Below are 15280 nucleotides of genomic sequence, written 5' to 3'. Positions count from 1 at the left end.
ATTGACTTAAAATGGGGAGGTCGCAAAATTGACCTGACGTTAGGTCATCGATATCAAAATTATGAGATATACATTTTGTACATGCTATTGCTCTTAGCAATCGCTGAAAGTTTCAAAGCGATCGGTCACTCGGTGTAGCTATGACAGACATTGAAAGTTTTTATGAGGTGAGGTCACTTCAAGTGACCTGGTGACCTGACCTTGAATGACCTTGGTCTGAAATTTTCACAACATGTGTAGAATTGATGTATGATAAGGTGTACCAAAAACGGCGGCGCTCCGCGCCGCCGTTTTTGAGATATTCGCGAAAAACCACAAATGGGGGGGTGTTCAAACACCCCCCCCAGCAGGGCGCGGGTTAAGTCTTAACCCTCGTCCGTATTGGTGGGGGGTCGAACGGACCCCCCTTGGCTTTTCGCGAATAACTCGCGTAATAAACGGCCCATCGCGACGAAACTTTCAGTACCCTCGCGGGCCTCGCGTTAATCAATTTTACACCTACCCTAATAAAATTCATGACCCTGATCCCAATGACCTTTGACCAGTGACCTCATTTTCGAGACCATGTTTGGCCAAGATCGCGATTCGGCGTATGTCGGCTCGCATTAGCCGCGCGTTTGCAGTCTTTTCATGGTTTCAAGCGTTCAAACATGGGATATCGTGTTCCTCCCATGCATTAGGGTGAGTGTCAATGTCACCAGAAGGTCAGGTCAGGTCATTGACCTTTGATGATTTCGGTTGTTGCCTTCGTAACATGTTAAGAATCTGTCAGAGGCGGTTGCCACCTACTATGAATACCCGGCAAAACCCTTACTGGTTATCCTGACCTGACCAGACCTGGCCTAAATGTATGAAGACACCCTCTATGATCATAACTGACATGATATTGGTGATCATCACCCCGAACAACCCCAAAGAAGCCACGTGTTACGATGTTTTAACAGGTCCCGATTTTCCCGACTTTTGGGTCATTGACTTGATCTGCAAGGTGAGCTAATGACCTAGGACCTTAACCGCGCACCGACGGGGGTCTGCGCCAACTTAGTACCGACGGGGGGGGGGGGGCGGATGACCGCCCCCCTGATATCTCGAGAACGAAGCAAGATAGCGACAAGCGGTAAACGGCATCGGATACGCACGGACAAGGTCTACAATTTTTACTAAGGTCATTTTCAGGTCAGGTCAAAGATGACGTCACAGGGGTCGAAAAAGTCAAAATGGCGGCGCTAGATAGGGAGAGGGTTTTTCTCGAATAACTTTCGAAGTAGTCAAGATAGGAACAAACTAAGGGCATCATCGTGATCCTCTCGTCGATCCGCATCGAATGATATATATGTTGACCTCGAAAGGTCAAGGTCAAAGGTTGACCTCAGGTCACGTGACCTCGAGGTCATCATGTATATCATTCGATGCGTCTTGACGAGCTGAACACAATGAGACCATCCGCGCGGCTGTATCTTGTTCCTGTAAGGAGTTATTGGCAAAAAACCTTTGGTGACCTTTGATGACGTCACATGACCTTACAGCTGCCCAACAGCAAAACAGACCTCAAGGTAGTGAAGGTTGATCGTATGTGAAGTCATGTATGGTATATGGGGCCATTCCGACCCGTTTTAGTGGTAAAAACAGGGAGTTGATTTTTCCCCCATTGACTTATAATGGGGAGGTCGCGAAATTGACCTGACCTTAGGTCACCGACATCAAAATTCCGAGATATACAAATTGTAGCTACTAATGACCTAATAACATCCTGCGACTTTCAAAGGCCTCCGACATCTACTGTAGCTCTGGTACGGTGACAAAGTTGCAAAAAAGTGACTTGAGGTTGGGTCATTCAAAGTGACCTGGTGACCTGACCTTAAAAGTTAGGAGGTTCAAACTTGCACACCATGTGTAAAATTGATGAGAGAATAGTCATACCAAATTTCGCGGCGCTACGCGCCGCGGTTTTCCCGCTATCCGCGAAAAACCTCAGGGGGGGCGGATATCCGCCCTCCCCGTCGGTGCGCGGGTTAAAATTGGGTATCATCGGCTTTCTCCCGTCATGGGCAACACGCTCGTTTTTTTTTCGCGAAGCTCTTTGCTCAATCAGGGGCCAAACGGCAAGGGGACTCCAACGGACCCCCCCCCCTCCCCTTTATACGTTCGCGGCTGACAAACCACCAATACGGGCGAGGGTTAACAATCAAGTTGAGTATTTCGTCGCCTAACTCTCGAAGATTCGTATGTCCGCTTCTCTATGGAGTTTGGACCGTAACGTGTTAGAACGTCGTGAAGTGTGGCTGCTATGGGGGTTTTCGGGGTGCTGATCACTTCATCATATCATATATTTAGGAATACATCCATAAAATGGGTTTTCAGCGTTCCACGTCATGTAGCACAAGTAAAAGCATTTTCCTATCAATCCACATTTGCATCACCCTTTAAAAGGCATCTGCGATACACTTTTTAAAGACAGGAAGAGAAGACGCGTTTCTCGCACTCAGCGGTAGCCTATTCCACGCTCTCACCGCCCGATTGAAGAACGACCGACGGGCAAACTCTGTGCGGGCCCGCGGCACCTCCAGCTCGCCGTCACGTGTCGCTCTCGTTTCACGCACAGACACATCAGAGCGGTGGGTGATGCGTGAGCGGAGAAGCTCAGGGGCGCTCTCGACATGGTTCAGGTTGTACATGACGCACAGGTCACGCTCAGTTATCATGTCCTCGATCACCCGCCATCCAAGCTCTCGCAGTGTCCCGGAAATGTGTTCACGATAGCCAAGACCAGTGACAATGCGGGCGCCAAAATTCATGCATCTCTGAAGTCTGTGCTTTTGGGTCTTTGTGCAGCTTCCCCACACGCACATGCAGTACTGCAGATGAGGGAATACCAGTGCCTCGACCAACAGCTGCTTTGTCTCACGCGGCACACGACGCTGCATTCTGGCCAGCCCTATCAGAACGCAGTAACATCGGCGAGTGATCGCAGCCACATGCTGCTCCCACGTCAGGCACGAGTCGATGTTGACGCCTAGGACCCTCGCCGACTGCACAGGCACGACTTCCGACTCGCCGAATTTGACGGTGAAGTTGACATTATCATTTTCATTTTGGCGTGAGGATCTCAAGATAAGCAGTTCGGTCTTCGAAGGGTTTATCTTTAGCCTATTTTGCGTGAACCAGCAGAGAGCTACAGACAGGGTTTGTTCTACGCGGCATTTAAGCTCTGACAGGTTTCTTGGCGAGTCCGAATCTATAAACTGGGCATCGTCAGCGTACATAACAAGCCTCCCATGCGGCACGTGTTGTGACAAATCATTGGAGAACACCATGAACAACACTGGGCCCATTATGCTGCCCTGCACCACCCCATGCGTCACCGGCAGCTCAGCACCCGATCCACCTCTAACTGACTGCGTGCGGTCGGAAAGCCATGCACGGAACCACCGGTCATCGATACCGTACCACCCCAGCTTCTCCAAGAGGCGACCATGCACGACGCTGTCAAACGCCTTGGAGGTGTCAGCGGTGACGAGTGATGTCACGCGCCCTCCGTCGATGTTATCGGTGATGTGACCGACAGCATCGAGCAGGGCCGCCTCCGTGGATTGGCCGGGGCGGAACCCGTACTGCTGCGCACAGAGGATATGATGACCGGATATGATGATCACGAATATCATCGGTTAGCTTTGATCACAAATGATGTCTTCATGCATTTAGGCCAGGTCGGGTAAGGTCAGGTCAACCAGTAGGGGTCCTGCCGGGTATTCCTAGTACCTATGTGTCAACGGCCTCTGACAGCTTCGTAACATGCTACGAAGGTACAACAAGTACTTCGTAAATGTTCAATCAAAGGGTTGCTAAATTTGAATTCAGCTCCAAAACTAGCCTAGTAACATGTAAAACTCAAAAAAGGAATCGAGGTCATTATAAAATTAATCACCTGACCTGACCTTCAGGTCACCTTGACACCCGCCCTAATGCATGGGACTACTATCTTTTCGCATGTTTGAACGCTGCAAACCACGAAAAAAACTGCAAACGCGCGGCTAATGCAAGCCGACATACGCCGAATCGCGATTCCGGCCAAACATGGCCTCGAGAAAAAGGTCACAGGTCAAAGGTCATATGGGTCAGGGTGATGAAATGTTTAGGGTAGGTGTAAAATTGATTATCCCGGCAGTTGTTGGGGTATTTTGCCATCCACCGTTTGCTGGGGGGGGGGGGGGGGAATAAACGCCCCCAGCCGATAACTCGAGAACCAATAGGCGCAGCGAAACGCACGAGGCGGCAAACGAAAGAACGCGACGTGACGCTTCAGATGAGTACTTCTAAGTTGAATTTTGAGTTCACAGGTCGGGTCAAGGTCAGGTCAAACCCCTGAAATCGGGTTTTCAGTAGCATGGACTTCAGAACCTCGCAATGGGCGCCTCTCGTCATAATTTCTGTCACAACGGTGCACAATCCTTTATATAAGGCCTAAAAGAGTGTCAGATCCGTGTAAGAGTCAGTCAAGCATAGGTCAGGGTCAAGGTCAGGTCTACCAGGTAGGCACATATCCCCGAAAATCAAAACTGATATTCGCAGCCTGTGACACATGTTTTAGGGGTAATTTTGGACGTAGAACACGATGGTGGCATTAATCTTATCATATGCGTACGTGTTTGGTTCAAAAAGTTAAATTGAAGAAATGCATGTATCATGGTCGTGAAGTAGTCACGAGAAATTGCCAAGATTCAGTTCAAGATTTTGGAAAATGCGGAACGATAATCAAAAATCGAAGATAGCCATTTGATTGTTCATGGTATTGGCAGTCTCATGGCGTTTACGGCATGTTTGTATGTCTTATCTGTGATTTTATGTTTTTTTAACATATGCCGTTTTTGGTCGAAAACTCAGAAATTATTCCGTCACTAAAACCTCGATATCTCAAAAAAGCTTCGTCCGATTTTTTGAAACTTTGTCATAAGAAACTTCAATCAATTCCCTACAGGTATCCAAATTGTGTTTATGCTATAGCGCGGCGAAAAAAGTGGGGGGCGTTTCACGCCCCTCCCCCCCCCCCAGCAACTCGCGGGTTAACGCGAGGTACTGAAAGTTTCGTTGCGATCGGCCGCTTTTTACGAAAGTTATTCGCGAAAAACCGATGGCAGTAGGGGTCCGTTCGACGCCTCCCCCCTCCCCGCACTATATGGGCGAGGGTTAATTTAACCCTCGCCCGCACATGCCATTTTACCATCCTAGAACGCACATGGGGGGTTGCCACCACCACCCCCCCCCCGCGCCATTTCGTTCCTGTTCAAGATAGAGCTTCGCGGTAAAGACCAAAAAGATTCTTTGGGAAGAGACGAATACAATGATACCCAGTTTTACCTTCTCAGGTCAGTCATTGACCTTCCAGGTCAGGTTAAACTAAAAAATGTTCCTGTTTTGGGTCACCGTTGGATATCAAGTGCGCTGCTTATCATATACCGATGACGATGCCGTTTTCTGGTACCAAGCCAGCTAGAACCTCTTTGTCACACTTCCCGACCAGGTTTTTGCGGCTGAGGTCATTTCAGGTCAAGCTAGGTCAAGGTCAATGATATGTGTTTGTATGTCTGTGTGTGTCTGTGTGTATACTGATGTGTGCACCGATTGTTTATGTGTCCATATTACCTACATGAAATCATAATCTGAGAAGCTTTTACCAAAAATACAGTCAAAAAATTCACGAAAAGCAAATTCAACTTGCCTAACGCAATTATTTTAGATGACCTAGGTTGACCTAGACCCTGACCTTGACATCAGTACATCGTCGAACAACATGTTCCATGATAGGTGGGAGGTAAGACTGGCAAAAAAAGGCCGAAAGCAAGGTGTCAAAAGCTCATAAGGCCCATAGCCAACGCAAGATGTTAATAATTGGTCATTTGGGTCATGACATGACCTGAAAAAGAAAGTCATATCTCCGAAAAAACAGAAACCTGAAAGTTGAAATTTTCAGTGGACATCAAGAAAGGATAGAGGAGCAGCTACACGAAAAATCAGGCTTCTAGCTCTAAAGATATTGAGTGCAGAGCAGAAAGCCTACCTGGGGGGGGGGGGGGAACCCCATGTGCGGGCGAGGGTTCACAGTCTTCTATATCATCATGCAAAAGGGTATGGAGTTATTTATTAGCAGTTACTGACTAATGCCAGCGCTGCAAAAGCCCAGCATATTACGTTAACCCGCGCCCCGTTGGGCTCTGCCGAGCAACGCGCCCGGTTGGGGGGGGGGCCATTTTGGCCCCCCCCTAAGATCTCGAGAACCACGCAACCTAGCGACAAGCGGTAAACGGCGTTGGATAGCCCCAACGGGGAACTACCTTGTGACCCAATTTTATTGACCTAGGTCAAACCGATGACGTCACAGGTCAGGTCAAAGGTCCAATTTTCACCGTTTACAGGCACTTCAAGAAATGCGTTGTAAAATCGAGTAAAATGCATTTCATTGAAAATCATCGATGGGGAAATGTTCTTCAAACACATATTTTGCTATTTGAGGTCACTGATACCAGGTCAGGTCACAGAGGTCAGGTCACGGGGGGGTCACAATATGAAAGTGTCGTGTGATACATGTTTTATGGTCCATTTTACATGACAAATGCGATCATATGGGTCAGGCAGCCTTTGGGGCCAGCTTAGATCACGTTTTGGTCAAGGTCAGGTCAAGGTCAGGTCAAGGTCAGGTCAAATTAGGTCAAATTTCAAAGTTAATATTTTTGCATAAAATGGGTATCGAATCGATGCAGCTCGTCACGGGGAGTTCAATGGTGGTCTTTGTTTTGCCGTACGTGGTCTAGAATTGCTAAAAATTGAGTTAAAAAATTTGACGTCATCATTTTTGAACAGTTTTTTCGCTATAACTTGGCCAAAAAACGAGATATCGGTCTGAAATTTGGTATGTATATAGAAGAGCGCTGAGACTATCACATATATTCCGGTTTTTTTTCGAAATTCGGAAAAATTTTGGATTTTTTTCAAAGTTTTTCTAAAAAAATCAATTTTTTGAATTTTTTTGTCAAAAACCAAAAATTTTGAAAATCCGAGATAGCAGTTTTGTAGCGCCGCTTTTTGTCTACTAGACCATATAAAGAACTTTGAAATTGCTTGATAACTGTAGATTTGGTAAGCGTTTCAAGATTGCATGTTTTTTGCTCATTTTTGCTCGAACATGACCTCAGTTTGACCTCAATAACTCCTGACCTAAGGTGACCTAAGACTTGAAATTTGGTGTGAAGGTGTCAAATTGATGCCCGGGAAGGTACTGAAAATTTGGCGGCGCTGCGCGCCGCCGTTTTCTTGCTATTCAGGAAAAACCACAGGGGGGGGGCCAAAATGGCCCCCCCCCCAACGGGGCGAGGGTTAATTATCCGACGGTGGTTTTCGCCGCCATACTCGTACTAAGATTACTACAAATCCCGGCCATCAGAGCCACAATCCCGCTCCGTTCGGAGTAGTGGTGTCAATCGGAACTTGAATCTTCGGAATTCCGATTTTGTCCAATGTCCAATTCGGAATTCGGTTGGATAATGACAGCAGGCTTTGGACAACTTTGGACAATCGCTTGCTACACCTCAACATTTTTATAAAGTAATCGTGTTTAACATTGATTGGCTATTAGAAAGCTCAGCTTTCGATATGATTACCACTTTTGAGCTGGTAACGATACATTAATTGCAAATTAACCCTCGCCCGTAAACGGTGTTTTGCCACCTTCGCCCATGTAGGGGGGGGGGGGGGGTGCGACCCCCCTGGCGTTTGAAAACGGAGCGTCATAGAGCTTAGCGGAAAAGACCAACGGATTGCTCTCAACGAGATCTCGCGATACCCTCGCATGTGTGCGGCGTTTTCCAGCTTCTATGTGTAGGGGGGGTCGGTTGGACCCCCCCTTGCCGTTTGGCCCCTGATCGAACTAGAGCTTCGCGGAAAAAACGAGCGTGTTGCCCGTGACGAGAGGAAGCCGATGATACCCAATTTTAAGGTCCTAGGTCATTGGTTGACCTTCCAGGTCAGGTCAATGACCCAAAGTCGGGAAAATCGGGACCTGTTAGAAAGTCGTAAAGTGTGACTGCTAAGGGGTTTTCGGGGTGCTGATCACGAATATCGTGTTAGTTTTGATCACGGATGATGTCTTGAAGCATTTAGACCAGGTCGGGTCAGGTCAGGTCAGGTCAACCAGTAGGCGTCGTGACGGGTATTCGTAGTATGTGTCAACCACCTCTGACAGCTTCGTAACATGTTACGAAGTCACCAAAACTACTTCGTAAATGTTCAAATGGTTGCTAAATTCGAATTCAGCTCCAAAAACTAGCCTAGAAACATGTAAAACTCGAAAAAGTGAACCGAGGTCACCCGAGGTCACCAAAGGTCAATGATCTGACCTGACCTTCAGGTGACCTTGACACCCACGGGAGTAACATCAAATCACATGTTTGAACGTTTGAAACCACGAAAAGCTTGCAAACGTGCGGCTAGTGCGAGCCGACATACGCGAAATCGCGATTACGGCCAAACATGGTCTCGGAAAAGAGGTCACAGGTCAAAGGTCATTTGGGTCAGGGTCATGAAATTTTCAGGATAGGTGTAAAATTGATCAATGCGAGGGTACTGAAAGTTTCGTCGCGATCGGCCGCTTTTTACGCGAGTTATTCGCGAAAAACCATGGGGGGGAGGTCCATCCGACCCCCTCCCTACACATGCGAGGGTTAATATTTGACCTACTTATGACCGGTCAAAGGTCAATTTTTCGGAAAAAAATCTAACTTTTTCAGATTTCCGCGCCGATCGCGGCAAAACTGTAAGAGATATCGACTTGAAATCTTCACTGTCGTGATCCTCGATCAATTCTCTATCGTTTGGTGTGTATTTCGATGTCATAACTCTAAAAATGATGCGTTGGGAGCATCGGAAGTCTGCAAGGTCATTTGTGCATTGGGTCACGTCAGGCGTGTGACGTCACTGACCTGACCCTGACCCCAAATGAACTACAAGAAACATCCGACGATGCCTGAAATGGATAGCAAGTTCGAATTCAGGGCATCAAAACACCCCGAAAAGGCATACAAGTGCAAGAAGTCATTACAGGTCAACCGAGGTCACTGACCTTACCTTGACCTTTAGTAACCTTCAAAATGTCAACGGACATTGTGCCAATGTCAAATCAGCCAGTTGTGATTCTAAAACAATCCATCAGTGTGTCAGGTCAGTCGGCATTTATACCAATGTGAAGCAATCTCCAATTTAGCGTAAATCTGGCTGGAGGTTGTTCCCTTTATGACGTCATAACTCCGTGACCTGACATGACCTTGACAAAAAAAACAAAAGTTGCGCAAAGGATGCCCCAAAGGGTACTGAAAATTTGAGCAGGCTATCTGAAACGGTTCGGCGTGTAGCTAAGAAAAACCTCAGGGGGGGTTGCACCCCCCCCCCTACATGGGCGAGGGTTAAATAACGGTGTTGAGTATAAACTATTGCGTAGATGTCGGACATCTTTGGACAAATGGCTGGCTTGGACATTTTTGGACAAACGGTCGACGTAAGCATTGAACATTGGACAGACATTGGACACATGTTTTCTAAAATAGACATCCCTAGTTCGGAGCCTCACCCATTGGTCGGGGCCGGGGTGGCCGCAGCGCCGGCACCAGTCGATCCAGTGGCGGCGGCCGGTGGTGCCGACGGGGCCGGGGTGGCCGCAGCGCCGGCACCAGTCGATCCAGTAGCAGTGGCCGGTGGTGCCGACGGGGCCGAGCCGGAGCTGGCCGGCTCAGGCGCCTTGGGGGCGGACGAGTTGGCCGGAGTAGGTGGCTTGGCCGCGGCGCCGCTCTCGCTGGAGGCCGGCTTAGACGCGGCGCTACCGAACGACGGCCATCCACCGAACACTGAGGAGCCGGAGCCGAACGGAGACGACTGGGCACCAGAGGCCACACCAAAGCCGCCGAACAGAGAGGCGGGCTTGGAGTCAATCCCGGAGCCGCCGAATATCTGGTCTTCTTTGGATGTCTTGTCGCCGGTGGTCGCCCCACCGAAGAGAGATACGGCTTTGTCAGTTCCCTTTTCTCCGAACACCGATGGGGTACCAAAGATGGACGTGGTTTTGGTTTCGGAAGAGGTCGTTCCTCCGAAAATAGACGCAGGTTTGGTTTCAGTTGACGACGCTCCTCCGGAGATCGAAGTTGTCTTGTTACCCGATGAACCTCCAAATATTGACGTGGTCTTTGTGTCCGCTGCCGCCGCTCCTCCGAAGATCGAGGATCCAGACTTGTCGGCGTCGCTGCCGAATGAGAATTTGAACGGCGACGAGGCTGCGGACGACAAGCCGAACTCGAACGTGGCCTTGGGAGTCGCCTCGACGACCTTACCCTGGTCGACGCCGAACGCAAACGGGGCCGCCTTGAAATGGAAGGAGCTGTTGGGGGTGGCCGCTCCGGCGCCGGCGGCGGGGGCAGAGGTCACGACGCTGGAGGTGGTGGTACTGGAGACCGCGGCGCCAGAGCCAGAGGTCGAGCTGACAGGCCCCTCCCCCGTGGTGTTCTCGCCCCTTGCCTGCGATGGAAACCGGTGCAGGGGCGGCTTTAGTTCCGACATCCAGTTGAACACATCAGTAGTTGAACATATGAAAATACAATATAAAATAAAGGAACAATGACAAGGCGACAAGGGAACACTTAGCCCTCGCTGGACCTTTTATATTTTCTACATACTCGCACGTGCCGGCCGATGGAAGGGGGGGGGGGTACGAACCCCCTCGCCGTTATGCCCCTGATGGAGCTCAAGAGCGTTGCGGAAAAAAACGAGCGTGTGCGCTGTTACCATACGCAGTAAATGATACCCGATTATAAGTCCGCGCCCCGCTGGGGGTCCTGGATTTCCACGCACTGCTGGGGAAGGGGGGGGGGGCTCCCCCAGCACTCACCGCACCCGGCTACGGGCGGTGCTCGGCTTACGGGCAATCCCGCATGGGATAAAGTTGCCCGTCCAGCGCGGATCAGGGGGTTGCGGCGTGGAGGAGAAGGATTTGACTATCCTGAGGATGGAAACGATGGAACGGTGCGGATATCGATGGAGGCAGATATAGTCACTATAAGCTGAACATTCCATGAGCAAGGTTAGCAGGCAACTGGCGACGAAATGGAGAGTGTGGTACTATTCTATGGGCAGACAATAGTGATGGACAGAGGGTGTCGAGAAACTATTAGCCACGTGCCTCGGGAAAGGTAGTGAGCCCTGGGGGCATCGTTCGTAGCTGGCTGACGGTTTGTGTTCTGACTGACTGACCTTGGCCGGTGTGCTGGTGGCGCCCTCGGCGGTCGGCGGACGGAACGAGAAGCTCGGCGTGCTCGGCTGAGCAGGTGGCGCTGTGGTCGGTCCAAAGCTGAAGCCAGTGGAGGCGGCAGCAGAGGCGCCGGTCGTGTTAACGCCAGTCCAGGCCGATGGTGCCTGGTCGAGCTTGATACCGCCGTTCGTGCTGGAGACCGTCCCGGTAGAGGGCGTCGTCTTACTAAACCCCGACCCGAAGATGGTGGAAGCCGTCGTGGCGGGGGCCTTGCCACCGCAGGAAAACAGCTCTTGCGGTATGGGGAGCTGCTGCAGCTGTAGTGACGCCTGCACCTCCAGCTGCTTCTGGTTCCTCATCTGGTCCACCTCCAGCTGCCGAATGGGCAGAAGGAGTGTCAGAGCTGGATACTTCAGTGACAACGGGACACTATCTAGGAGCACGATACGCAAGAATGCATGCACAACACTTATCGTTCCTTGCAACGTGATGAGATCCGACACAACATACCGGCGATGGTTAAATCAACAAGGGTGTGAGATAAACATGGTCAGCACAGTGAAGGTCTCTGCCATTGATGATGCGGTCGGACATTGTTGTGACTGCAGAGGCCACCCACCGCGGGGTTTGACGGGCCAGCAGCGCTCCGTCCCAGTGGGCCTGAATCGCCGTCCCCCTGACTCACGCTCAGCTCCTGCAGCTCTCGGCGCAGCTGCCGCAGCTCCTCGTTCAGCATGTCGCGAACGTCGGCCAGCACCGCGTCCCGCAGCTCCGCGGAACTCTGGGGCCGGGTGTGCGGGCCGGCCGCCGGCGGCGACTGCTGTTCCGTCAGAGTTATGACGGCTTCCTTCAGACCCTTCAGCTCGTTGCACAGGCGGTCCATGAGGGGACGCACCTCCTGAGCGGAGAGTACAGGTCTCGGGTCAGCCACACCCTCAGGTCCGCCAGAAAGTGTCATTCCTTGGATAGGGCACAACAATCATAAACACATACATACATCCGTGACGTTCAGAGTAGTAAAAAAAAACCTAATTCGTTTCTCTAATGTGGAAGTTCCATCCCAGGTCTCTTCTCCCTGCGCACGATTAGACCACTGTCCTGACCTCGACCCGAGGTCAACACCTTCAATCCGCGACCCACTGCACTGGGTTTTTTTTTGCAATAGCTTCTAAACCGCTTGACGTATCGCCGCCAAACTTTCAGTACCTTCGGCTGCATCAATTTGATACTTTTTTTAATTTCAACTTCGTATCTATCATAGGTCGGCCGGAAATGACGTCAGAGTGACGTCATGTTCGGCCAATTTCGACGCAAAACATTGAACCATTGGAATCGCTCCCAAGAGCTCAGTTTTTAACCCGCGCACCGACGAGTGGGGCCGGATATCCGCCCCCCCCCCCCTGAGGTTTTTCGCGAATAGCGGGAAAACCGCGGCGCGTAGCGCCGCGAAATTTAGTATGACTATTCCCTTATCAATTTTACACATGGTGTGCAAGTTTAAACCTCCTACCTTTCAAGGTCAGGTCACCAGGTCACTTTGAATGACCCAACCTCAAGTCACTTTTTTGCAAATTTGTCACCGTGCCAGAGCTACAGTAGATGTCGGAGGCCTTTGCAAGTCGCAGGATGTTATTAGGTCATTATTAGCTACAATTTGTATATCTCGAAATTTTGATATCGGTGACCTAAGGTCAGGTCGATTTCGCGACCTCCCCATTATAAGTCAATGGGGGAAAAAGCAACTCCCTGTTTTTCCACTAAAACGGGTCGGAATGGCCCCATATACCATACATGACTTCATATACGATCAACCTTCACTACCTTGAGGTCTTTTTTGCTGTTGGGCAGCTGTGAGGTCATGTGACGTCATCAAAGGTCACCAAAGGTTTTTGGCCAATAACTCCGTACAGGAACAAGATACAGACGCGTGGATGGTCTCATTGTGTTCAGCTCGTCAAGACGCATCGAATGATATACATGACGACCTCGAGGTCACGTGACCTGAGGTCAACCTTTGACATTGCCCTTTCGAGGTCAACATATATATCATTCGATGCGGATTGACGAGAGGATCACGATGATGCCCTTAGTTTGTTCCTATCTTGACTAATTCGAAAGTTATTCGAGAAAAACTCTCTCCATATTTAGCGCCGCCATTTTGACTTTTTCGACCCCTGTGACGTCATCTTTGACCTGACCTGAAAATGACCTTTGTAAAAATTGTAGATCTTGACCGTGCGTATCCGATGCCGTTTGCCGCTTGTCGCTATCTTGCTTCGTTCTCGAGATCTCAGGGGGGGGGGGCGGTCATCCGCCCCCCGTCGGTACTAAGTTGGCGCAGACCCCCGTCGGTGCGCGGGTTAACCCGCGCCCTGGTGGGGTCTGTTCATAACGCGACCTGGTGGGGGGGGGGCTATCTTTTGCCCCCCCCCCCTCGTATCTCCGAAACTACTGGACAGATCCGCAAAATTCAAACGGCGTTCGAAAGGCCTGTCAAATTTGTCGAGTAAAACCAAATTTCATTGACCTCGGGGTCACCGATGACGTCACAGGTTAGGTCAAAGATAAAATGTTTCACCGTTCACGGGTCTTCTAGGGAATGCGCTATAACACCGAGGAAAACGCATTTTGTCGAGAATCAGCGATAGGGCGTCAGTTGCCTAGTAGATATGTTGCTATTAGAGGTCACTGGTAATACCAGGTCAGGTCACAGGTCAGGTCACCAAGGGTCACAGGTCAGGTCACATGAGCTCAACTTTACTAAGGTTGTGTGATACATGTTTTATGGCCAATTTTTCATTTCCAACTCAATGGTGTTGGTTATAAGACTATCAGGTACGGCTTAGGTCACTTTCTGGTGAAGTTCAGGTCAAGGTCAGGTCAAGGTCAGGCGAAAAAAGGTCAAATTTTAAAGTTGATAGTTTTGCATAAAGTAGGTATTGATTCGATGCAGCTCGTCACGGGGAGTCTAATGGTGGTCTTTGTTTTGCGCTACGGGGTCTAGAATTGCTAAAAATTGGGTTTGAAAATTTGACGTCATCAATTTTGAACAGTTTTTTTCGCTATAACTTCGCCAAAAAAATAGCGGTATCAATCTCAAATTTGGTATGTGGATGGAAGGCGGTAGGGACTATCACATATATTCCGGTTTTTGCGAAAATCAAAAAACTTTTTGGATTTTTCGATTATTATATCCAAAAAATCTATTTTTTGATTTTTAGGGGTCAAAATCCATAAATTTCATAAATCCGAGATAGCAGTTTTGTAGCCCTGTCCAATCTACAGCTTTTATGTCCTTATCATTTTTCTGTATTTGCAAAGCTATAGGCCTGACAGCTCTTCCCACGAAACCCTTTTTTGGGTCGAAAACGGCAAAACATGACGTCACTCTGACGTCATTTCCAGCCAACCTATCATAGCCTTTGGAAAAATTTTTGGTCACAATGTGTAAAATTGATGTCCGGGAGGGTACTGAAAGTTTGGTGACGATCGGCGCAGCGGTTTTGGAGATATATCAAAAAGTCTGGAGGGGGGCAAAAAATAGCCCCCCACCAGGTCGCGGGTTAACCCGCGCCCCAGATCGCGGTCTCAGCCAGCTTCGCCCTAGTGGGGGGGGGGGCATATGTTACCACCCACCTCTAACTCAAAAACTAAGAGGGCTAGAAAGACGCGGTAAAAAGCAGTCGATAGCTCTCAATGCGTACGTTTGAAAGTACTTGGGTCATTTTTCACCTTAGAGCAACATTGGGGTCACCAGACGTCATCAAAGGTCAAAATTTGCCAATTGTCATGATATTTTTCAGAAAACATGCCGCTATCTCAGAAACTATGGTAGCTAGAAAAAAACATGGAAAAGCAATCGATAGCTTTTGAACATTTCTTTTGAAAAGGTCATTATCAATATTGACCTCAGGTCAACGGTTTAGCCTCCAGAGGGCAAAAACTCCAAAAATAGCTGTTTTTACGAAAAGTGTTTTTCGACAATAACTTTCGACTACC

At 49.4% G+C, this 15280-nt stretch overlaps 1 protein-coding gene across 1 annotated transcript in view; it reads right to left on the bottom strand.

Moving 5' to 3' along the window:
• The window catches only part of LOC122383187 (nucleoporin NUP2-like), a gene marked incomplete at its 3' end in the record, with an annotated part of 33488 nt that overhangs the window by 9396 nt on the left and 8812 nt on the right, over nt 1-15280 (bottom strand). The window contains exons 3-5 of the mRNA XM_043369349.1: nt 11967-12179; nt 11284-11655; nt 9749-10551 (exon numbers count right to left, since the gene is read on the bottom strand). Coding sequence (XP_043225284.1) covers nt 9749-10551; nt 11284-11655; nt 11967-12179 — 1388 coding nt within the window. The remainder of the gene's footprint in view (nt 1-9748; nt 10552-11283; nt 11656-11966; nt 12180-15280) is intronic.

Source organism: Amphibalanus amphitrite, unplaced genomic scaffold (genome assembly GCF_019059575.1).
Source record: "Amphibalanus amphitrite isolate SeventyFive unplaced genomic scaffold, NRLGWU_Aamphi_draft 000157F_arrow, whole genome shotgun sequence".
Lineage (NCBI taxonomy): Eukaryota > Metazoa > Arthropoda > Thecostraca > Balanomorpha > Balanidae > Amphibalanus > Amphibalanus amphitrite.
The sequence above is the reverse complement of the archived record's forward strand: the minus strand, read 5'-3'. Positions and strand labels throughout refer to the sequence as shown.